Genomic DNA, 24,392 nt, shown 5'->3' with positions numbered 1-24,392 from the left:
GGGAGGTGCTTTTAAACTCTTCCTGTCCCTACCTGGGTCAGAGGGCAACCTCCATATGTAATGGGGCCGTCGGGATGACGCTCTGGAAAAACTCTTAACCCCTTGATGTGTTTGTGAGTACATCTATGCCCTCCAGCTTCAGCGTTTGTATGGAGTGGGATAAGAAGCCAATCATGCTACATACATGGTAGGTTCCAGCTGCTTTTGGCAGCTAGCACCCACAGTGAACAGTTGCGCTCAGCGCAAGTTGATCATCCTTTAAATGCTACTGTCAATTCTGACAGCGGCATTTAAATATCCCAATCGGAGTCTGGGGGGGGGGCCTGTGGCTTGCCTTAATTGTTTGTATTACACTATATCGCAGTCTAACAATTGCAAGTTACCAAGTGGTGGGGGGGGGGAGGGTGAGAGAATGAAAAAGTAAAATAATTTAAATCGGAAAACATTTTTTTTTTAAAAAGTTAACGGGGGTTGGGGAGGGGGAACACTATTCGGAATCGCAGTGACTTTCAGAATAATGCCGTAAAAATAATATGCCCGCAAAGATGGCGAAATCGCTTTTCCCCTATTTCAATCCAATTAGGAACTCTTCAGTACATTATATAGTACCATTGAAAAATATAAACTTGTCCCGCAAAAAACAAGCTCTCAGACAGCTACGTTGAAGGAAAAAGTTACTAGTCTTTTGAAAATAGGGATAAGTAACCAGGGGAGAAAAAAAAAAAAGAAAGACGCAAACTTAGGGGGGTGTTAAAGTAAAAACTTTTATTCAAGAAATTCACTTTCAGGAAAATGTTTCAATATGTTCTTTATTATTTGATGTATAATTTCCATAAAGTAACTGCAATCAGTTTCCTCTCACTATACAGGAACAATATTACTGCGCTTTGCGTACCTTCTATAAAGATAGCGCATTACAAAACCTTTTAGTCCAAGTGAGCACACAATCCCTAGCCCAATAGGAGCAGAGAGGCATAAATTTACATGCAACTTAAGGCTGGGGTCACACCGGGCAGAATTGCCACCGAATTTCCGCGCAGACTTTCTGCACAGAAATTTCGCCGGCAGTTTTAATCCCAGAATATAGCAGCAAAGTGGACGAGATTTGCAAGAAACTCGTCCACACGCTGTAGAGAAGCTGTTGCGGCCAAGCCGTGATGAAAGGGTCATGCTGTGCAAAATTCAAAGCCGCGGCATGTCGATTTTATTGCCGTCTTCGCTGCGGCCCCTCTCCTCTCTATGGAAAGAGACTGCCACAGCAAAATGCAGGTGGCGAAGCAGTTTGAAAACCATGCCAAACGGCACGAGTTTTGAAGCTGCACTTCTGCTGTGGAAATCTCGCGGTATTTCCGTGCAGTCATTCAGCGAGATTTCCGTAGGATTTCCACCCCGTGTGAACCCAGCCTCACCGTTTAAGTCGTACAAATGTCACTGATATCTATATTCCATGCAACAAAATGATTTTGTAATAGAACACTTACCAATGGCTTCAATGACCCAAACTTCTCTAAAGCGTTCTTGAAGGGTGTTGGTGTGTGGGGTGCATTATCCGCCATAAATTTATGATTTGGCGTCACAAATCTGAAAGAAAAAAAAAAGGGATGAATTTTTGCATACATGTGTTCCCATCTAAATTAACTTACAGCAGTAAACGTTATAATGCTCGGACATGTTAAACAATTGAAATACAAGATACGTAAACATCTGAGGATAGTCACGCCTTATTTTGTAGCCGTTGTAGTACCAAGTCTTTAACCCCATCCCGCTCCAGGACGTACATTTACGTCCTGGAGCGTCAGGGTATGTATGCAGAGAGGTCGCAGGCGTCAGCTGTTTACTATAGCTGACACCCGCGGGCAATAGCCGCGATTGGCTGTTCGGCCCATTGAGTCTATTAACCCTTTAAATGCCGCTGTCAATTCTGACAGCCGCATTTAAAACCCCCGAACGATGTTCAGGGGTCCCGTACAATGCAATAAAAAGCGATGAAAAAGTCGTATGTATTCCAAAATTAGTACTAACAGAAAATACAGGACATTCCGCAAAAAATGAGCCCTTGTTGAACTACGTCGACTGAAAAAACGGGAATTTTTTCTTACCGATAATTCCCTTTCTTGAAGGCATCATGACAGCATACATCTGGAGGTTGCTCACCTGATGGGACAGGAAAAGGCAGAGCATAAAAGAAACCTCCCCTCCACCAAACACCAGTGCGTTCCAAATAACCACAGTGACAGAATACTTAACCAGAAGGTGTGTTTTTATTGACCTCACACACCTCAGACAAAGAAACATAAGCATGCATATTACCTCATGTGTTGGACAAAACAAGGGTAACCATGTCGGTAGGGGGGGGGGGGGGGGGAGCCCGTATGCTGTCATGATGCCTTCAAGAAAGGGAATTATCGGTAAGAAAAAATTCCCGTTTTCCCTTCGACATCATGACAGCATACACTGGAGGAATACCAAATAACTGGCATGGGCTTTTTTTTAGGGAGGGTTTACCGCTTGGAGCACCTTCCTACCGAAGGTTGCGTCCTGACTACATTTAAAGTCCAGCCTGTAGTGTTTAATAAAAGTATGACCAGAAGTCCATGTGGCTGCGTTACAAATCTGCTCGATTGACGCGTGCGCTCTTTCTGCCCAAGAAGATGCCACCGCTCTCGTCGAGTGGGCCTTCAATCCTTCTAGAGGAGGGATGCCCTTGGCCTTGTAAGCTTCCTGGACCGCTCTCCTGAGCCACCGGGCGATCGCATCTTTAGAAGCGGCCCTTTCTTTGGCCTGCCCCTGAAATTGAACGAAAAGTTTATCAGTCTTTCTGAAACTTTCCGTTGCCTCAAGGTACGCTAGATTATGGAGCTTCTGCTCCTTTTCGTTTTTGAAATCTTGGCAGAAGGCTGGAATGACTATTGGCTGGCCTCTGTGGAAATCTGACAAGACTTTAGGCTGAAAGGACGGGTCTAAAGAAAATACTATTTTGTCTGGGTGAATAGTCATATATGGGGCCCTTCATGAGAGGGCCTGGATTTCACCCACGCGTCTAGCCGACGTGACTGCCACAAGGAGGGCTACCTTATACGTCAGCAAGGCGATGGATAGATCTCTAATAGGTTCAAATGGGGGAATCGCAGAAGGCCTGAAGGACTATGGTCAGATCCCAGGGGGGTGCCGTAAGCCTTGTAAATGGATGCAATCTACTTGCCCCTCTAAGAAATCTCCTAATCCACCTGTGCTCCGCAAGCGCGAGATCAAAGAATGCCCCCAAAGCCGCAACTTGGACTTTGAGGGTATTCGGACTCAACCCTTTATCCAGGCCCGCCTGGAGAAAATCTAGGATTTTACAGATGTCTGGCTGATGTTACTGCTGAATGTCCTGGCCCATCCACTCCGAGAATTTTTTCCAGACTTTGGAATAGATCTTTTTTGTCGAGGGTTTAAGGCTCTCGCTAATAGTGGAAATTACGTTAGGAGAAAGACCCTTCCCCAAGAATTTTACCCGTTAAAGATCCAGGCCGTAAGCCTGAACTTGTGAACCTCCGGGTAAAGAAGAGGGCCCTGCAGCAATAGGTCCGGTCTTGGTGGAAGGTGGAAAGGCTCTCCTACTGACAGAGATCTCAGGAGGGGAAACCAAGGTCTTTTGGGGCAATAAGGTGCTACCAGAATTACTGACAGGCTTGACCGCAGTAATTTCCTTAGTAGGAGCGGAATTAATGGTAAAGGGGGAAAAGTGTACGCCAAGTCCCAAACCCAGGGGTGAGAGAGAGCGTCCGTGCCCAAGGCCTGTTTCTCCGCGCCTCGGGAAAAGAAAAGCCGGCACTTGGTATTTGCGCTTGACGCAAATAGGTCTATTTCCGGTACCCCCCATTTCATCACAAGCAGGCAGAACACCTCGGGATGGAGTTCCCACTCTCCTGGGTCCACTTTCTTCCTGCTTAGAAAGTCTGCGGCTGAATTCTCGGCTTTTTTTATGTGAAAGGCCGACAGTGACTTGGTTGTGAGTTCCGCCCACTGAAGGATCCTTCCCGCCAACCGCTGCAGTAGAGGATTCCTGGTGGTACCCTGGTGGCGAATGAGTGACACTGTCGTCATATCTGAAAAGATCCTCACATGCTTCATCCCTAAGAGCGATTGCAGGCCACGTAGGGATTTCCACACCACATTAAGTTCTCTAAAGTTAGACGAACCAGATCTCTCATGAGCGTCCCAAGTACCCTGTATATGACCGCCTTCAAAGTGGGTCCCCCACCCTTTGGCGCTGGCATCTGTTGTGATTATTATTGCAGGGTCCAAGTTCCATTCGGATGCCCGTGACAGGTTGTCCGATGACAACCACCAGCGGAGTGAAGCTCTGGCTTTAGCAGAAATAGAGATTGTCTGGTCAAGTGAGGACTGTAACTTGTCCCAATTCTGAAGGATTAGTGACTGGAGACCGCGACTATGGAACTGGGCCCAGGGAACCACCCGAATACACGAAGTCATTAGCCCCAGGATCCGCATTGCGTCTCTTACTGTTACTCTAGATTTTTTAGAGTGGAACATTCCTCTAAAATAAGCTGTTTCCTTAGAGGAGGAAGGGACGAATTTTGGAGACTGGAATCCAGAATGACTCCCAGGAATTTTTTCCTGGTTTCTGGTTCCATGTTGGATTTTAGATCATTAATAATCCAACCCAGGTCCTTAAACAGTTGAAGCGTGGAACCCAAGTGTGACCTAAGAATAGTCGGGGAATCTGCCACCAACAGGAAGTCGTCCAAGTAGGGGGATGATAATACCACGATTGCGCAAAAAGGCAACCATTTCTATCACCACCTTGGAAAAAATCCGCGGAGCAGAGGAAATTCCAAATGGGAGGCAAATAAACTGAAAGTGACAGATTTCCCCTTCCATTCTCAGCGTAAACCTCAGGAACTTTTGCGAGTTGGCGTAAATAGGGATGTGAAAGTAAGCATCCTTTAGATCAATTGTAGCCATTACATTATCCCTGGCAATTAGGGGAGTTGCAGTTCTGATAGTCTCCATTTTAAATTTCCTATTACTCAATGAATTTATACAGTTCTTTGAGGTTAATTATTGTGCGGTGGGAGCCATCTGCTTTGGGAACCAGAAAAGGGGGGGAATAAAATCCCTTCCCCTGTTCCTTCTTGGGGACAGGGATAACCGCGCCAAGATCCAGCAGGTTCTGTACACCTCTCAACAGAGCCTGCTCTAGGGCTGGAGACTGGATTGAGGTTACAATAAATCTGTCAGGGGGGGCGAGATTCTAGTTCGATCTTGTACCCCTCCGCCACCAGGTGTAGCACCCACTCGTTAGTCGTTATGTTACGCCAACTAGTGGCAAAACGAGCCAGTCTACCGCCCACCGGGCACGAAGATGCGGGCTGAGGGACAACAATAAGTCTTACCCCTTCCACCCTTCAGATAAGACCATCTTCCGGTCTTCCCTTTCCCAGCGTATGTAGACGAGGGACGTGGAGTGAAGGGTCTCTTGGGCGGTCTGATGGCTGGCAGTCCCTGGTTCTTGTCAGCTGCTTTTTCCAGCAGGCGATCCAGGTCCGGTCCAAAAATGCGTGCGCCCCGAAAGGGTAGGGTACACAGCTTGTTTTTGGATGTTAAGTCCCCCAACCACTCCTTTACCCAGACTGCCCTTCTGGCGGTGTTGGATAGGGCTGCCATGCGAGCTCCGAAGCGGACCGTTTCCATAGAGGCATCCGCCAGAAACCCCGTTGCCATCTGTAGCAGAGGGATGCCGCTCGCAAACTCTTCCCTGGAGGCTTTTTGGTCAATCAGGGACGTGAGCTGATCCAGCCAGACCGCCATGGAGCGAGCCACAGAAGTGGCCGCAATATTGGATTTTATAATAAGGCTGGACGCGGACCAGGCCTTACGCATGGTCATGTCCACTTTATTGTCCAAGGAGTCCTTTAAGTGGGACGTACCTTCAAATGGTAATCCAGACTTCCTGGACACCATAGCGATAGCCGCATCTACTTTCGACATTTCGTCCAGAAACGCCACCTCGTCTCCCGCAAATAAAAGGCGCTCCTTGAACTCCCTAGGGATTAGCGGAGCCTGATCCACACACTCCCACTCGTTCAGAATTAGTTGTTTGAGTGTGGCATTTACAGGAAACGAAGATTTCCGTTGTGGAAGCAATCCCGCAAACATATCGTCTTGCGCCTTGCGGGGGTTGCTGCACATCTTCCTCCACCTGCATGGTTCTACATACAGCTTTTAAAAGTTGATCCATGTCAGCGGTGGAAAAAAGGTACTTTTTCTCCTCATGCAACACTTCCCCAAGATTATCAAACTCCAAATCTTCCGCCATGTCAGAGTCGGACTCTGACACAGCCGGAGAAGACCTTCGTGTAACCCCTGAGGGCCCAGGTTGGAGGTCCGAGAGGGAGGACTGAACTTCTTCCCGGACAACCGACCGAATTTCGGACATAAGGGAAGATTTTTCCTCCTGCAGAACTTTTGCAGAACAAACTGCACATAATGTTTTGGTGTAGGAGTCGTCGAGTTTGGCCAAGCACACTGGACACCTTTTACTCCTCCTCCTAGCCTCCCTAGGTTTTTGAGTATCCCTGTCCTGAAATGACAAGGGAGAACTCTGTTAGTCAGGAAGTGTATGTAGTGCAGGTGTCTGTAGGTTGGCCCACTGGACCACTTACAGTTTGGAGATTCTCTGGGTCCTCTCTGGCCGACATCCTGCGCTTGTGGGATCAACTCCTGTACTTAGGATCGATTCCCCGGCGTGAAGAAAAAACCAGCCGCTTCCCTGGTGCAGAGGAGCTTTAAAAATTGAATCCGGCGCCAGCCGCACTAGGCCACACCCACTTTCCGATATGTCACGCCCCTTTCACGCTAGGCCACACCCCCTTGCGGAGCGTCTGCCGTCACTGCGTCACTCCCGGAGCTCCGCCAAGGCCACGCACCCCTGAGGAATGCTGCTGCTCGGCCCTGGACCCAGAGATGGCGGCCGCCGCCTAAATGACGGCCGCAGTGGTGCCGGAAAGCCCGTACTTGGACCCAGGCCCACGCAGTTCCCGGTTAGCTCCCAGATGAGGTACTTCCCACTGGGGCAACCGGGGCTGCCAGGAGAGATGCCGCCGCTCACCGGTAAGCCCTGGAACCTCCGGCATGGGACAGCATCGCTGGAGCTCTGCCGCTGCTATCCTGAAGGGACAGGAAAAAGCACTGGTGTTTGGTGGAGGGGAGGTTTCTTTTATGCTCTGCCTTTTCCTGTCCCATCAGGTCAGCAGGTGAGCAACCTCCAGATGTATGCTGTCATGATGTCGAAGGGAAATAAGTTATTGCCCGCAGAAGATGACCACAGAAAGTAATTGAAAAAAGTTAAATGACTGAAAAAAAAAAACCAAACAAACATAAAGTAGTACAGTAAAAAAATAAATAAAATAAATATACACGTTTGGTATCGTAGTAATTGTACTAATCCATAGAATAAAGTTATCATGTCGCTTTTGTTGCAGTTTGTGCGCCGTAGAAACAAGACGCACTGAAAGATGGCGGAATGTCGTTTTTTTCTTCATTTCACTTAGAATTTTTTAAAGTTTTTCAGTACATTATATGGTACATTAAATAGCACCATTAAAAAGTACAACTCGTCCCGCAAAAAACAAGCCCTCATACAGCGGCGTCAATGGATAAAGGAGTTACGATTTATTTTAAAGGGGAGAGGAAGAAATGAAAATGGGAAAAAAAAAAAAAGGGGGGCCGCGTCATTAAGGGGTTTTTAAAGTGCCACATTCTCTGCTCCCTGGCAGCTAGGATTGATAACCATAAATTGACTGGTAGAGGTGTGCAAGAGGAAAGTGTAGCAAACACAATGAAGGTGTTTACAACTTACGCAGAGTTCTTCTGTAGCAGTGGAGTTTTGTCTCGATGGAGGGGTGTGGTTACAACAACTTTTTGGCTACAAACTGGTGTAGAGGTTAGAGATGGGTTTTCCAGCTCCAAAGCATCATGTTTCGACAAAAAATTCAAGAACTAAGGAAGGAAAAAAAAATAGAAATAGTAATTGCTCAAATAGATTTGCTTTTTTCTTATATAAGCTCAAAAGAAGTTGGCTTATAATACCTTTATCTTCTCATTGCGGAGTCATACCTGTGATGGAGAGAAGGGCAGTGATTTAACAGGAGTGCTTTTAGGCGTCATGCTATTTGTATCTGTACTGGAGACACTATTGTTGGCCATGCTTTCTGTGACAGGCGACAATGTGATTTTCCTCTTCTTGTGCTGTTTTAGCAGAGATGGCGGTGTTCCAAATCCAGATTGTGTACGCGGAGATATAGGAATTAACTCCCCCTTGCTACCCTTACTGAGGTCAGACAAGGTATGTCCATCTAGACGATATTCAGTGATGTTGGTTGGCAGGGGCTTTGTGGAAGAGTTAGGACTGCCAACGTCCGTAATTGCAGATTCTTCAGCCAAGTCAAAACTTGTAATGTCACACCAACCTTCAGCATCCTGAATAAGACAGACAATGTAACATCAATATAACGTAAGTTTAAAAAAGGAAGAAAAAAAAATATATATATATTTTTTCTGCACCATAACCATTATGAGCTATATGTATAACTATATGTATAGTCCTAGTGTCTTTGGCATGAAAATCTCTACATGTAGATTACAGGATACTTGTGGATGAGGTGTTCAAAAAAAAGATATTAGTGTAGTGACCCACAATAAGTGACAACCCGTGGGCTCACGTATTTTGGCCAAAATATCAGCTAATACCTCACATCTATCAGTATTTATCTATAACATGCAGTGCAGCTTTAAATCCGGGGGAAGCCCCGGGTGCAGGGCAACTCGCTGGTTTCAGATATGGCGTCACTAATAAGTTGTAAGCCTGCATGGTGCACTACATGTACCATGTGGTCCAACACCCTGTATCTACTTTTCTGTGTAGGAGAACAGCCACCCCCCCCCCCCCCCCCCCCCCTCTCAATATTAAGGAGGGTTTGTGAGTGGCTGCCTCAGTGTCCTTACATGTTTCTTGATTCTCCATTTAGCAGTCTGGATCTCTGCATGTTGGGGGTTACGCGGTGTATATACCTGCCCTCTTATACCAGCATATCAGCGAGCATATGGTCTGTTTCTATGATATTTTTTTGGTCTGTATCTTTCCCTTTCTGTAATTTTAATATGTATACTCCTAGTCACTTTGGCATGAAAACCTCTGTATGTTGATTACAGGATACTTGTGCATGAGGGGTTCAAAAGAGATAGTATCAGGTTAAAGGGATTGACAATTTGTTTTGTAAACATTGATCACCTATTCCCAGGATACATCAATATTAGATTGGCAGAGCTAGGTCATCACCCAGGACCCCTGCTGTTCAGCTTTACTATGTGCAGGTGCACTGAGCAGATTTCTGCAGAAAGCAGACAATTCCGTTCCCAATGCAGTGGCTAGGCAGGGTAATGCAGGTAAAATTTCCAATCATTGCAATGGGAACTACAGTAGGAATGTAGCCATCTGCTTCCTGTAAGAATCAGCTCAGGACACCAGCCCATAGAACAGCTGATAAGCAGGGGTCCGTGGTGACAGTAATCTGCCAATCTACTATTGATGACCTATCCCAAGAGTAGGCCATCCATATAACTTACAAATGGAAAACCGCTTTAAAGAATTTATATTTTCTGGAAGGTTCCCCAAAATTGAGAACTAACCAAAACTTGTCAATACATAAAAAACAGATTTACTGCACATGTAAAGCCCCTGTATGCCTCTTACCGACTCCATGTCATTGCTTGGCACCAGATAGTTTACATACTCCACCATCCATTTCTCTGGGGCAGAGCTCACAGAGGCAACGGCAGATGAAGGGCTGGATCCGGCGCTCTCTTCATCCTCGCCATCACTCAGTTCCTCAGACTTTACCTCAACTATTTTCACTTCCACTATGTCAGAGTTGAGGCCATTTTCTACAGTCTCTACCTTTGACGGTTCTTTCTGCAATTAGAGAAAAAAAATTAGCAAAATCCTCTATTTGAAATTAAAGGGAACCTGTCACGTGCCTTAAAGGGGTTGTCTCGCGAAATCAAGTGGGGTTAAACACTTCTGTATGGCCATATTAATGCACTTTGTAATATACATCGTGCATTAAATATGAGCCATACAGAAGTTATTCACTTACCTGCTCCGTTGCTGGCGTCCCAGTCTCCATGGCTCCGTCTAATTCTGAGGTCTTCTGGCGTTTTTAGACGCGCTTGCGCTGTGCGGTCTTCTCCCTTCGGCTCCGCTCGGCAGCATCGGTGTTTGGCTCCGCCCCCTTGTACGCGTCATCGCGTAGCTCCGCCCACGTCACATGCCGATTCCAGCCAATCAGGAGGCTGGAACCGGCCATGTCATGGGGCGGAGCTACGCGATGACGCGTACAAGGGGGCGGAGCCAAAACACTGATGCTGCCGAGCGGAGCCGAAGGGAGAAGACCGCACAGCGCAAGCGCGTCTAAAAACGCCAGAAGACCTCAGAATTAGACGGAGCCATGGAGACGGGGACGCCAGCAACGGAGCAGGTAAGTGAATAACTTCTGTATGGCTCATAATTAATGCACGATGTATATTACAAAGTGCATTAATATGGCCATACAGAAGTGTATAACCCCACTTGATTTCGCGAGACAACCCCTTTAAGCACTATAAACTAACGTATGGTGCTGTTAGGGCAGGTGACAAGGAGCCGGGGTGCTGCAGTTCACATACTGACCCGCTTCCTGCGGTGTCTGCCTGTGAAGTTCATGGAGACAGATTTTCAACCAGCGCACCGACTTCACAGGCCGGCACCAGGAAGTGGGAGAGTATGAAAAACACACCACCCAGCTAACTGGCACCTGCCCTAACAGCACCATAAGTTAGTTGATGGCGCTTTAGGCAGGTGACAGATTCCCTTTAAAGGGGGTTCTGTCAGCAAAAATAAATAATTATACTCCCCTCCATCCTGCCCTGCATCACTTTATAGTCTAAGCTGTGGAAACAGAAGTTAAAAAAAACAAAGCATACTCACCTAATCCCATTGTATTTCCTCCCTTTCTTGTTTACTTGCCGCGTGAGGGGTTAACTCATCGGCACCCGCACGCTGAATCTTGTGTCTTCCTGTCAGCACCGGTCTCTCAGCGCTGACATACTTCCTGGTCTCGGAGCGATGTGAGGAGAGCGATGTAGCCCCACCCACAGCAAGTCAGTGTAGCGAGGCTGCATAGCCTTACCTCACATGAAGAGACAGGGAGGACTACAATATTAAAATTTACTAAAGACCTCACCAGTGACGTCTCTCGCATCACACCGTAATATGCAGGAGTCGATGGCGAGTGCGCATGCGCACTGGAAAAGGGAGTGCATGCGCACTCAGTATCAGCTCCGGGGGATAGACGCGGCCGGCGTAGGAGTGACGCATGAAGCGTTACATGCCAGCCGCTGACCCGGGCGGAAGTAATTGCCGTCTGGCAGTGGTCGAGGCAGTTGCAGAAGCTAGAACTTTTCCAGCTTCTGCACTGCCTTATACAGCCTGCAGAGGGACACCGGAGGACAAGGAGGTGTCTGATGAACGGCCCAGTGAGGTTCAGGTGAGTATAGAATTTTTTTATTTTTTTTTGCTGACCGAACCCCTTTAAGTATATGTTGCAAGTAATGTATATGAATTGATACCTCTTCTAAAGCAGCTGGATAACCAAAGTCTTCCTTTTCTTCCTTCCCCACTGAGATGCTGCTCTTCATTCCATTCAGATAGCCTCCTGTCTCTACCTTTCGCTTGATAGTTGAATTCCAGTGGTTTTTCACTGCATTGTCTGTCCTGTGGATGAAATGTAAATGTCCATGAGAAGCACAAAGGGGAAGGGGAATAAGCTTGTCAGTTTTACTCCTAAAGAGGTTTAGATGTTGAATTAGAAGTCCCAAAATCTTGCTACTGGATTTAAGTTCATTTTATTTTGGAACCACAAATGCTTGCAGCTGTACAAACATTATAGATGTGATCTGCTGTGGGGATCTGGTTCCACTGAAGTCTTTGCTAACCAAGATGGTCAGAATTATGGTCTCACTCATGTTAGACTTAGTTTTTTTTATAAAAAGCTGCTGCAGGATGTCATCTTGCCATGAAAGAGCACCCATTCACATGCACACTTGGCCAAGAGTACGTGTTCTCAATGTAGAGGGTAGAAAGCCGCCGTCATACAACAGCTTCTCTCCCTTGAAATATGCCATCAGGAGGTCCCCATACACATTTAATGATCGTAGAGTTCTGATCTAAATCTAATGTGAAAAGCCCCCCACAGACCTTCTATGAGCCTGCAGAAGTGGAAGAGAGACTACAGCTGTGGAGATACAGTACTCAACCAAGCACTTCTGCCTTTTCATTATTAGTGGACATTCTATAACCAAGATTTTCATCGATCAATGCTTCTGGCGTGTCGCTGACTCAACAGAAGTTTTTTTTAAACTGATAAAAATCACTTGAAACAGCCCTGTCATATTAGAAATGCTTTGCAATACACGGGCAGGCTATTGGAGTAATGAAGATCAGTTGTAGTTCCAACTGAAAAAGCAGGCAGCTGGGCAAAAAGCGGGCAGATCCCATTATAATCAACGGTGTCCGCCCAGCACTTTTTCGTTCTGCCCAGAAATGAAAATGGTCAGCCGGAGATTCCCCTTTCCTGTTCCCCCGAACAAAGCAGGAAAGTGGAATCCCCAGGACAGATGTAAAAGTACCCTAAGGGATGCTGGGCAGGAATGCCATCTTGTACTTCTAGGTCACCATTATGTCACTTAGGTTTTAAAAAGTATTTCCATGAATAAGAGTTCTCTTTATACTTTTTTTCATTTGCCCACAGTGTAAAAATACACATTTTAGGACTCTTACACGCGCAATAACTGAATAAAAATGCATGATTGTTCTATAAACTAAATGCATAAAAATGCACGGTTCTTAACACATTTTCATCAACACATGTGCATACATCTGGCACGTCCAGCAACCATTGCTTTCTTACCATGGGTACTTAACAGACACAGTCACCTGGATATGAAGGATAGGTGCATGCATTTATATCAAAACGTGTGTCAAAACCTTATACTTTTATGTGGTTTGAATCTAGAACAGCTACATATTTAATATCTGAATAAATGCATGTAAGAGTGCCGAGACACGTTTGTTGCTACTGTATTTGCCGTAGCCATGGTTTACATGCGTCTGTACATGTAATATATTTGTAGGAACTGTTGACTATCTTATTTTGTTGCTGCGTTTGCGTTGAAGTGGCTGTTATGCACTCATCTGTCCTAAGCCTTTTAGACTATATGGCTTGGTATCCTACATTCACTGAATGATGGTCACCTAGATGTAGCAGATGGACCTACATGTTTTGATCATAAGTTATTGTATAAAACGGTTATTAAATCTGTAAGTGCCGAGGCACACTTTTTTGCCATTTCGTTTGTTGAAGTCATGCTTACGTGGACAGGCATATTTCATTTGTAAGAAGTGCCCCCAGTCATGTGTGACTTGTGAAATTATGTCCCTTCTGCGTGTGACTGCAGTGGCTAATTACTATGCATGTACTACTTTAACTTTTTTTTTTTTTTATAGAGTTAATCATTCAAGTATATCTAGTTCCATTCATATGGGCGAGCACGATACTAGGCTGCGAAACGTAGCCTGATATTGCGCTTGGCAACGTGCATTTTTCCCACACAGATCTAAAGCATTTTTCATTCAAAAATGCATCAGTCCTGTGAAATCCAGATTCTCAGGAGCGTGTTTCACGCAAACCAGAGGATTGCAAGTACTTCCCATTGATTTAAATGGGAAACATCACATCGCACGGCATGCAAGTGTCATGCAATATCCTACGGTCCCATTGAAAACAGAAGCAATTTTTTTTCCTTGCAGCTTTGCTGTGGAGGGGTGAAAGTCACTCATGTGAATAAGTCCATTCAAAAGAATATTTGTGCGCGTTTTGAACATCTCGCCCGTGTGAATGTAGCCCAACTTTATAACACGCACACAGAGCAGAGTTCGTCATGTAATGTGTGGGCTATTAAAAGTTACTTTCCTTGCAGTAAATTGAAGTTTCATCTATAGAAACTTATTCTTGCTTTGACAGATTTGAATAAAGTACTAGTCGATTTAACCAATTTATTAGTTTAACAACAAAAGGCATAAAAGAATGTCAAGTGTTAAACATATGACATACCGTCCAGGCAACAGCTTTGCTATTTCTGCCCAGCGATTGCCTAGCAGTTTGTGTGCTTGACAAATAATGCGATCCTCCTCTTCAGTCCATGAGGACTTCTTCACCTCAGGATTGAGGTGGTTATGCCAGCGCTCGCGGCACTGTTTACCCAACCTTCCCCTCAGCTGCTTTGCAATGAGTGTCCAGTGCTTGGTTCCATACTTTTTCACCAGCTCAATAACCTGCAGACACAGGAATTTATGTATTCACAAAAAATAACTATTATGGTGAATGGTTTCAATGGCACCAGAATAGTTGATACTTGGTTCTAACTCTTACCTTCTCATCTTCTTCCTTAGTCCAGGGTCCTTTGACACGGTCAGGATGAAGAACACGGTGCCATCTGTGCTGACATTGTTGCTCTGTCCGTGTCTGATAAAATAAAAACGAGTGAGAAAACTCCAATAACACTTTCCATAAGGTGGTTCAACTAACTGTATAAAAAAATATTTATTAAGACTATGTGGCACATAGAAGCGACTTGTTATTAGTCTAACGCCAACTTATTCCGCAGCACGTTCAGGTAATTTATTACCAAGCTGGGTACTCATTTTACCGACCTCGGAAGGATGGAAGGCTGAGTCAACCTTAAGGCGGCTACCTGAACCACACAGGGATTGAACCTGCAACCTTCAGGTCGTAAGAGCTTAGTCTGCGCCACATGAGGTGTGGTACCACAAATTGAAAAATGCATTATCCCCGCATACATTTATGGCATATCTACAGGATGTGCCACAAATGTCTGTTACATAGGGTCCTTCTATCTCTAGAGCTGCCACCTCTTATCTTCTGACTGCCTTAACCTTTTTTTTTAATTCTTCAATCGACTGTGTGTGGGCACATTTTTTGCAGTACACCATGTAATTTTTATTGGTACCATATTAGAGTACATACAACTCTAAAATTGCTATTTATGAAAATTATTCTTGAGATGGGTTAATAATAAAATGCAATTTCGTGTTGTGCATTTTTTTCTTCTGACGACGTTCACTGTGCAAGACAAATTATGCATTACTGTGATAGATCATATGGTTTGGGGTTTAAAGATATATATATATACACACACACGGAAATGTTTTTTTTTTTACATTTTTCCAATATTTTTTTTTCTTTTAACACATTAAATTATTTTCTCCTTCGTGTCCCCACAGGGGACTTGAACTTGCAATCATTTGATTACTCATGCTGTGTATAATGTATTAGATTATACCATGATCTGACAGACATCCTATGAAGAATGTCTATGCAGGACTTCATTCAGCATTTCATGCAGGATCTGCACCGGAGCCACGTCGCAGATGTGAAAATTAATCAAACCACAAGACTACTCACAGGCATGAGGCTGGCTATGTGTTTCCATTCACCCTGCCCATACTTTTTCACCAAAGCTCGCAGCGTTTCATCCTGGTAAAATAAAAGCAGATATTAGGAGGCTTGTAATTTGCTTAGTAATTTATTAGGTGAACCTTACTTCATTTCAAAACACAATAGGCTTTTAAAAAAGGAAAGGCAACTGATTGCATCCATACATACTACGGTTGTTCAATACCAGTCCTCAGGGTGACTAAAGTCAGCCCTGGTATCCAGGTTTGGCTTACTGCACTTTAAACATTCATCAGCAAAGTGTTTTCATGTATGATTACAATGAGCTGGGAGTTATGACTAACATCTCTACAGAAGAATTCACAGCAGCTGTCAGCCTAGACCAGGCCTGATGTAAATAGTAATGCCTAAGGCCGCTTTCCCACGGGCCAATATCAGCCGCCGTTTTCACGGCCGGCCGATATACCCTACATTGGGGGAGCTATAACTGGTGAACGGACGCAAAAAAATCAACCGTTTGTGCGCCGGTTAAGATGGCATGGGTCCTGACGCACATATGCCGAGACTACCATGCCATCGCCCAGCTGGCTCTCTGCAGTGGAAGGGCGGGACAAGGGCGGAGCTAAGCTCTGTCCCACCTCCTCCCATTGAGAGCTATTGACAAGAGGCGGGAGCTTAGCTCCACCCACATCAAGCCCATTTTGTCCACAGCCAGCAATGGTAGGAGGCGAGGCGGGGCGGGCCGGCGCTTAGCTCTGCCCCCGCCCCTCCCATTGCAGAGAGCCAGCGGGGAGGAGAGGACAGGTGAGCCTACACGGGGAGAGGAGAACAGAGGGAGTTTAGCAGCTACGCTGCTAAACTCCCTCCCATTTGCGGTCACTACAATGGGCTTCCATAGGAGCCCATGCAGCGGCCGATGTATTCCGGCCCCAAAAATAGTTCCAGAACTCTTTTGGACCAGACGTAAAAATGCCCAGCGCAGTGCTTTTCCGTCTCAGAAATACGGCCATGTGATCTGATGCATTGGAATCCAATGCATCAGATCACAGCGTATATCAGCCGGCCGTGAAAACAAAAAACAAAAAAGGTGTCCCATACGATCGGAACACATCGCCCATTGTTTTCAATGGGGCCGGAAAATAAATTGCACAGCTTGAGGTGTTCAAGCAACGGCGATGCGAGGTTTCCCTGTTGAAAACAATGGGAAACACTTGGCAATCCTCTTACACGGCTGAAAGACGCGCTGGAGTATCGCAACTGTACTGAAGTGATGTGTGGAGTTTTTGACACAAAAATGCCTTGCATCTGCGGGGACATTGCATGTGCATGAGCGTGATATCGGGCAGAGTTTCAAAGCCAGGTATCGCGCTCAGCCATGAAAAACTAGCCTTAAAGGCATATATCCACAATTCACTAACCGTCTATCCACAGGATAGGTGATAAAATTTTGATTACTGCAAGTCCCACCAGTAGGACCCTACCAAGGAACAGAAGTCTCACATCTCACTTTCCTCCTTACTGCATTCTCCACAGCAAAGAGGAGCTTGAGTAAAGCGGCAGCTGAACATGTACTCTGCCACTCCACTCATGTCAATGGGACCATCAAAGACAGCCAGGCATAAGCGCTCAGCCATCTCCAGCAGTTCCATAAAACTGAATGGAGAAGCAGCGCTTATGCTTAGCTACTGCTCCAGTCACTTCAAAGGGAGCAGCGAGGAAGGGGGACATGGGACCGTGCCTTCGTGGTCAGTCCGGAAGGAAAGGGGGGGGGGGCCTACTGATCAGACTTATCCCCTGTCCATGGGATAGGCAATAAGTCGATTCTGAGAACACTCTACAACAACCTCACCTCCTCATGCGTCCATTTCACCTTGACTCTGTTCTCCCTGTGCTCTGGAACATCAGAATCTGTGTCTTGATAATGGAAGTCTTCCAGATCGTCACTGCAGAGAGAAACGTTATGTTACAAAGTTGCTTAAAATACAACTAGACAACATGGCCTAAAAATAAAAACTCATTTATTTCACATATTTAGACGATTCAATTCTAATCCTAATTTTCTCAAATGTTAAAACAAAAGTGCCGTTTTCCGCTTGTGCTTTATGCAAAAAGTAAAGCTGGCGACACACATCAGATAGAAGTAGGTTGATTGCTGATCAATTGCCTGGTAACTGATCGTTTTGCGGACGCGGCCGCACATTTTACTCCTTAATGACAGTTACATTTGTTCAGACTGGCCGGACACGTTCAGCGACACCGGACATCCTTCAAAGAAAAATCATTACTGGAGGAAAGATCTTTTGTCCAACTCTAGATGAAAGTGTCAGGCACAGCTGCTTGCCAGACAGGGTCATTGATTGCCCAGAACAATCATTGTTATATTTCACTAGAGGAACGGCTGTTTTGGTTGAAATGATCAAATTTTATCAACTTCCCAACAACCATATGGACCCAGGAAGTGCTCGGTTTTCTTGTGATGCACCAATGCTGCAATGTACAGTATCCTCTAAAGCCACGAGCACCACATGTAGTGGGGCATGACTGCCTTGTGCGAGGTCATCATCCCATCTCATGTGCATGGGGCTCTACTTGATTCAAGAGTTTTGAAGTAGAATATCCACAAATTCATCACACGGCTTAAGAGTAGGTTTACTTCATTAGGATTTCTATAGGAATACAATATAAACCACAAATTTATAAAGTTTTATTTATTTATTTATTTTTTTTTATACACACACCTCTATGTAAGGCCTCCTGCACACGGCCGGATCGGTTCCCGCTGCGAGAATTCTCGCAGCGGGATGTGAGCCGTGCCCCTGCAGTGACCACCGCAGCTCACCCCCTTACGGCGTCTTCTCCGCTCTGCTATGTGCAGTGTCGGCATGTCAGAGGTGACGTTTTTGTGCGGGCCTCTGCTCGCATAGAATTACAATCCGTGATTTACTGCGCAAGTTTTCATGCGGTCAAATCATGGCTGTCTGCATATGATTGCATTAGATAATGCAATGCTACGGCAGTATGCACGAGCGGAGATTCTGGGGGAAATTCTGCCGCGGGATTTCCACCCTTGTGCAGGAGGCCTAAAGAAAAAAAATTAAACAGAACTTGTAAGATCCCCCAAAACTACAGTTCCAGCTTTTCTAAGACCCCAGTATAAGATTTCCAAGCTTAGTTTTCCAATGAATTTGATAACAGTGCAGCCCTTTGTGAGCACAGCCAGGCCGGTCCCAATAGCGCTACGAGGAATAGGTGCAAGCCGGTTTCAAGCGAGTGTTTTAGGGATGCATTTTTGTGCTGTTACAGGGAAGAATCCTGACCACACTGCCATCTACTGACAAAAGGATATCACAGGACTCCACGGCTGGGCCACTCATCCACAATACTGGTGCAAAAAAGCCTCCACATTACGTTTGTGTAAAAGTGGCTCACAAATATTCCGAGTAGCAGTGTTGGTGCGGGCCTTGCCACGTTTACACAGTGGATGCTGAGGGTTGTACTGTTATCGAAGTCCTGTAAAAGACACACATACCAAGAATTAAAGGGGTTGTCCCGCGAAAGCAAGTGGGGTTCAGCACTTCTGTATGGCCATATTAATGCACTTTGTAATGTACATCGTGCATTAATTATGAGCCATACAGAAGTTATTCACTTACCTGCTCCGTTGCTAGCATCCTCGTCTCCATGGTGCCGTCTAATTTCAGCGTCTAATCGCCCGATTAGACGCGCTTGCGCAGTCCGGTCTTCTCCCTGGTGAATGGGGCCGCTCGTGCCGGAAAGCTGGTCCTCGTAGCTCCGCCCCGTCACGTGTGCCGATTCCAGCCAATCAGGAGGCTGTAATCGGCAATGGACCGCACAGAGCCCACGGTGCACCATGGGAGAAGACCCGCGGTGCATCGTGGGTGAAGATCCCGGCGGCCATCTTAGTAAGGTAAGGAAGAAATCGCCGCAGCGCGGGGATTCGGGTAAGTACTAAACGTTTTTTTTTTTAACACATGCATTGGGTTTGTCTCGCGCCGAACGGGGGGGCCTATTGAAAAAAAAAAAAACCGTTTCGGCGCGGGACAACCCCTTTAAGGGTGCTTTCACATGGACAGAAAGTCTGCCCGAGGTCATGAGTGCAGACTGTCAATAGGTCAAGAGGGGTGTCGTCTCTCCTTAAGGAGAGCACCCAAAAACTGTGTGGCGATACCTAGCGGATGAATGGGTCAGGGGAAGGCATAGTCTCTCCCCAAGGAGAGCACCCAAAAAGGGTGCAAGAAGACACCAGAGAGGGTAGTGAGGAGACTTATACAGTCATGCACGCTCCTCTGGGTAATTTATGCAAATAAGGAAGATGGAACAATACCTCTGCAGCGCCACCTTTTGGATGACAGCATTTCTGACATGGATTTGAAGGAATGCTGTCATCCAATAGGTGGCGCTGCAGAGGTACTGTTCCATCTGACTGGCAATAAGCATGTTGATCCGCACTTGTCAATCATGTCTACATGGGTAGATTATCTGCAGTGTAGACAGTTGGAGATGTGCAGCCAACCAACAAAACGTAAATGATGGGACAATGAACACGATGATCAGCGTTAGTTCGTTTGTTGGCTGATCGTTGGCTACTGTGGAGTCAGTAGAAAATGTTCCAACTCTGGCAAGTATATCATAAATATGGTAGAATTAATTCCATGCAGAATTTGTTGCATATTCCTTTTATGGGAATTTAGGAAAGTTTTGAAAAGTCCTAGAAATATACCGTATTTTTCGCTTTATAAGACGCACTTTTTCCGCCTCCAAAGCGGAGGGGAAAAGTTCCTGCGTCTTATAAAGCGAATGTGCCGAAAATTTGTTCAGACCGCCATTTTTAGCGCGGACGCGATTTATTTAGCACGATTGCACGTTAAATTCGCGATCGCACAAACAAATGTGCCATCAGTTAGAAGATTTCTCTCCTCCTGTCAAAAAAAAAAAATCATTACTCACCTCCCCCGGCATTCTGCGGCGCTGCTGCAGGCTGTCGCTCCCTCCTGGTCCCTGGCAGAGCATTGCTTTCTGTACGCGGGGCTTGAAATCCCCGCCTCATGACATCATTGAATGGCTGTGATTGGCTAACACACGTGCGCCTTCAGCCAATCACAGCCATTCAATGATGTAATTGAATGGCTGCGATTGGCTGACGGCGTGTTTTAGCCAATCACAGTATTAGCTTTCTGGAGGCGGGGATTTCAAGCCCTGCATCCAGAAAGCAATGCTCTGCCGGGGACCAGGAGGGAGCGACAGCCTGCAGCAGCGCCGCAGAACGCCGGGGGAGGTGAGTAATGATTTTTTTCTCCCTATTTTCCCGCTCTAAAACGGGGGTGCGTCTTATAGATCGGTGCGTCTTATAGACCGGTGCGTCTTATAAGGCGAAAAATACGGTAATGTTCTATCTAAGCCCCTGTTTATCAAAAACATTGCTAACTAGGATGTGGAGTGCAGGATGTAGCGTGACCATTTTATCATAATGGTAGCCTGATGGTACCACTGTAATACAGTTAAGGTATCATCAGTCATATGAAGGGGTCGGCAGTTGGAAGTTTGGCTTACAGACCCCACGGTCCGTAGCCCCTTAGTGACCGCCCCATTGCCTTCTTACATCCTGACTAAGTGGGCTTTAATCCTCAGGGACGTACGTAAAAACACATTCGCTCTTTGAGTTAAAGCCCCGGGGGCCTGTAGACGTGAAAGCTCCCTGCTAAAATATGACATTTTTGTTTTTCTCCTCTAAATTGCATAAAGAAACCGCGGGGTCAAAATACTCATTTTTTAAAATGGGGTCATTTATGGGGGTATCTATCATTCTGACACCTATGAGCCTTTGCAATCTTGGCTTGGTGTAGGAAAACAAAGTGTTAATAAATTAATGTTAAATTTGTACATCTCCTAAGAAAAAAAGACTCCATATCCACCTCCGGATCCACTGCGTAGCTCCCGCATGATGCCCCGGCACGCATGTGCAGTACACTGCATGACGCACGAGTGGTGTCATATGACGCGGCCGGCGGTGAGCGGGGCGCATGTTCACGCTATACTTCCGCAGTGTGACTCCATTGACTACAATGGAATTCGTCCGTACGTATTGCCGCGGCAAATAGGACATGCCGCGGGTAATTTCAATAGAACCTAATAGCTGCGGTGAAACACCGCAGATTTCCGCCGTGTTTCACGCAGCGGAAATCCGGCCGTGGGCATTAGCCCTTACACAGGCCAACTCTTGGGCGCTTCAATCCCCAACAGCCGCCCCAGCGATAGTTGCTCCTGACGTTAGGATGGCTTGCTGAATGGAGGTGGCGGGCTGGAATGATCTCTGGCCCAACCGACTCCATTCACACTAACAGGCAGTCGTTCATAATGGACGACTAACACGGGACCACTGGCGGGCGGCTCTCTCCCAGCGATGCTCGGTCCCTCTGCTTTTACACAGGAGCGACCATTGCTCAGCGAATGGAGGCAGAGCGGGACGGGGATCACTCCAGCCCAACCGCCTCCATTCCCAGTAAACAGATTAACCCCTGCCTGTTTACACGGGAGAAGCATTGTTTGATTTCTTTTTTCCCCCACACCTCCGCGGTCCGAACAAGAGATGATTAATCATTAATCGTTCAGATTAGTGGTTTCTAATGCCGCAACATCTAAACGCCGTCTGCTACATTTTGGCCCTTTTTAAACGCAGCTCATCACCCATCACATTGATGGGGTGCGTTAAAAGCTGCAACAAAAACGGCACTAATATAAAAGACAGCTTGATTAAAATCATGGTGTTTTGCCAACGCTGTGCATGACAGTAGCCTTCGGCCGCTCATACCGGCCGCTTTTTACTGCGGCGTCTTGAGCGCCACGCTTATCAGCGCTCTTGTCGATTTCAATGGGGCCTCGCATACCTGGGCTCGATTGTCGAGCGCTGTCTGTTTTATTTGCCCCCCACCCACCCAAGACAGTACCCCCCGCAGATAGAAATTTAACAGGGTAATTCCTAACGAGGAAAAACTAACTTTGAAGGATGAGAATTGCCTAATTAACTTGTCAAAAGGTCAAACGCTTATATGGGCAGCTTGTCTGCCCGTCTTAAAGAGGATCTGTCATGGCATAGAACCAGCTGAACTGACTGTATGGTCCTGCTGACGTAGCGCCTGGCTTCATCCCTGCTATCCTTCTTCATTTGCCTCCCTACACCCAGAAATTCCTTTCTAAATTGCATTGGGAGCTAGAGCTAAATGTGTCAAGTGGGCTGTCCCCGTCACTCACGCTCAATGGGCGATGTCAGACTGTCAGGCACACCGAATGTCACAGAGTACAATCAAAGGGGCAAGGGTTCAAAGAATCTGCTTGTGAATGCAGCATCTGAGCATGTGCATCAGACTGATAGACCCTCCTTGGTATATGGGGTGGGAGGATTAGGCTATTTTCACACAGGGCGGTTTTGCTGCGGATTACCGTTGCATTTCCGCACTGCGGCAAAACCGCTGCGTTTGCAGTGCGACGCAGCACAAATGAGATTCGCCAAAAAGCTGTTCTCACAGGACTGATTTTTTTCGCACAGCCGCAGTGCGGAAATGCAACTGCGGCGCGGTTTTAAAAGATGCAGCATGTTCAATCTTTGGTCTTTTCCGCAGCGTTTTGTTGTCCATAGACCTCTATAGACGCAGCTAAATCCGCACCAAAATACACAGCAAATAGTAAAAAAGCGCTGCGGAAAAAAACACTTGCGGATTTTTCCGCACGAAAATCATCAGCAAAATCCGCAAGCCCAAATTAACCTTTAAAGCGGTTTTGCCGCAGAAGCAGTTCGGAAAAACCGCGGCAAATCCACCCTGTGTGAACCCAGCCTTAGACTGTCCTTCACTGAGACGTGTAGTTGGGAGTTGAGGCCCATTTAGACAACCATTATCGCTCAAAATTCACTCAAAAGCCGTCTTTTGAGCGATAATCGTGTGTAACTGCACCTACATCGTGCAGTTTTCGTTATACCGCCGCTCATCGTTGTCTTTCAGCATGCTGACGATGAGCCTTATCAGGGATTCACAGCGGGATACAGCTGATACTATTGTTTCGGCTGTATCCCACTCCCTGATAACAGGCTGTGTATAAAGAACAGAGCGGTCCAGCTCCGTTCTCCATACCTGGCATGGAGCGCTCAGCTGTATAACAGCCAGGCGCTCCGTGCAGAAAACATCTGGATGCAGAAGACAAGCGGGGACACCCTACTTGTCTTCTGCATCCTCCGCTCGGAGCACTCGGCTGTATAACAGCCGGGCGCTGGAGCAGGGGGAACAGCTGTATGCAGAAGACAAGCGGGGACACCCTACTTGTCTTCTGCATCCTCCGCTCGGAGCGCTCGTCTGTATAACAGCCGGGCGCTGGAGCAGGGGGAACAGCTGTATGCAGAAGACAAGCGGGGACACCCTACTTGTCTTCTGCATCCTCCGCTCGGAGCGCTCGTCTGTATAACAGCCGGGCGCTGGAGCAGGGGAACAGCTGTATGCAGAAGACAAGCGGGGACACCCTACTTGTCTTCTGCATCCTCCGCTCGGAGCGCTCGTCTGTATAACAGCCGGGCGCTGGGGCAGGGGAACAGCTGTATGCAGAAGACAAGCGGGGACACCCCGCTTGTCTTCTGCATCCTCTGCTGGCAGCGCAAGGTGATCGCTCATCTTGGGCTGCAAATGACACAAAGATTATCGCTCAAAGGTCGCTTGACCGACATCTTTTGAGCGATAAGCATTGTGTCTAAATGGGCCTTTATGGATACACTTTAGGAAAGGTGGTTCGGGGGCCGACAGCTTACTGGGG

The 24,392-nt window shown here is 46.6% G+C and overlaps 1 protein-coding gene across 2 annotated transcripts in view; it reads right to left on the bottom strand.

Moving 5' to 3' along the window:
* The window catches only part of MYBL2 (MYB proto-oncogene like 2), a 46,238-nt gene that overhangs the window by 18,930 nt on the left and 2,916 nt on the right, over positions 1-24,392 (bottom strand). For both annotated transcript variants that reach the window (XM_066588091.1, XM_066588092.1), the window contains exons 2-10: positions 17,428-17,521; positions 15,588-15,659; positions 14,535-14,627; positions 14,217-14,437; positions 11,674-11,818; positions 9,761-9,979; positions 8,125-8,487; positions 7,868-8,007; positions 1,482-1,581 (exon numbers count right to left, since the gene is read on the bottom strand). In XM_066588091.1, the coding sequence (XP_066444188.1) occupies positions 1,482-1,581; positions 7,868-8,007; positions 8,125-8,487; positions 9,761-9,979; positions 11,674-11,818; positions 14,217-14,437; positions 14,535-14,627; positions 15,588-15,659; positions 17,428-17,521 (1,447 nt within the window). The remainder of the gene's footprint in view (positions 1-1,481; positions 1,582-7,867; positions 8,008-8,124; positions 8,488-9,760; positions 9,980-11,673; positions 11,819-14,216; positions 14,438-14,534; positions 14,628-15,587; positions 15,660-17,427; positions 17,522-24,392) is intronic.

Source organism: Eleutherodactylus coqui, chromosome 13, assembly GCF_035609145.1.
Source record: "Eleutherodactylus coqui strain aEleCoq1 chromosome 13, aEleCoq1.hap1, whole genome shotgun sequence".
Lineage (NCBI taxonomy): Eukaryota > Metazoa > Chordata > Amphibia > Anura > Eleutherodactylidae > Eleutherodactylus > Eleutherodactylus coqui.
Note: the sequence above shows the minus strand (reverse complement) of the source record. Positions and strands in the feature narration are given on the sequence as shown.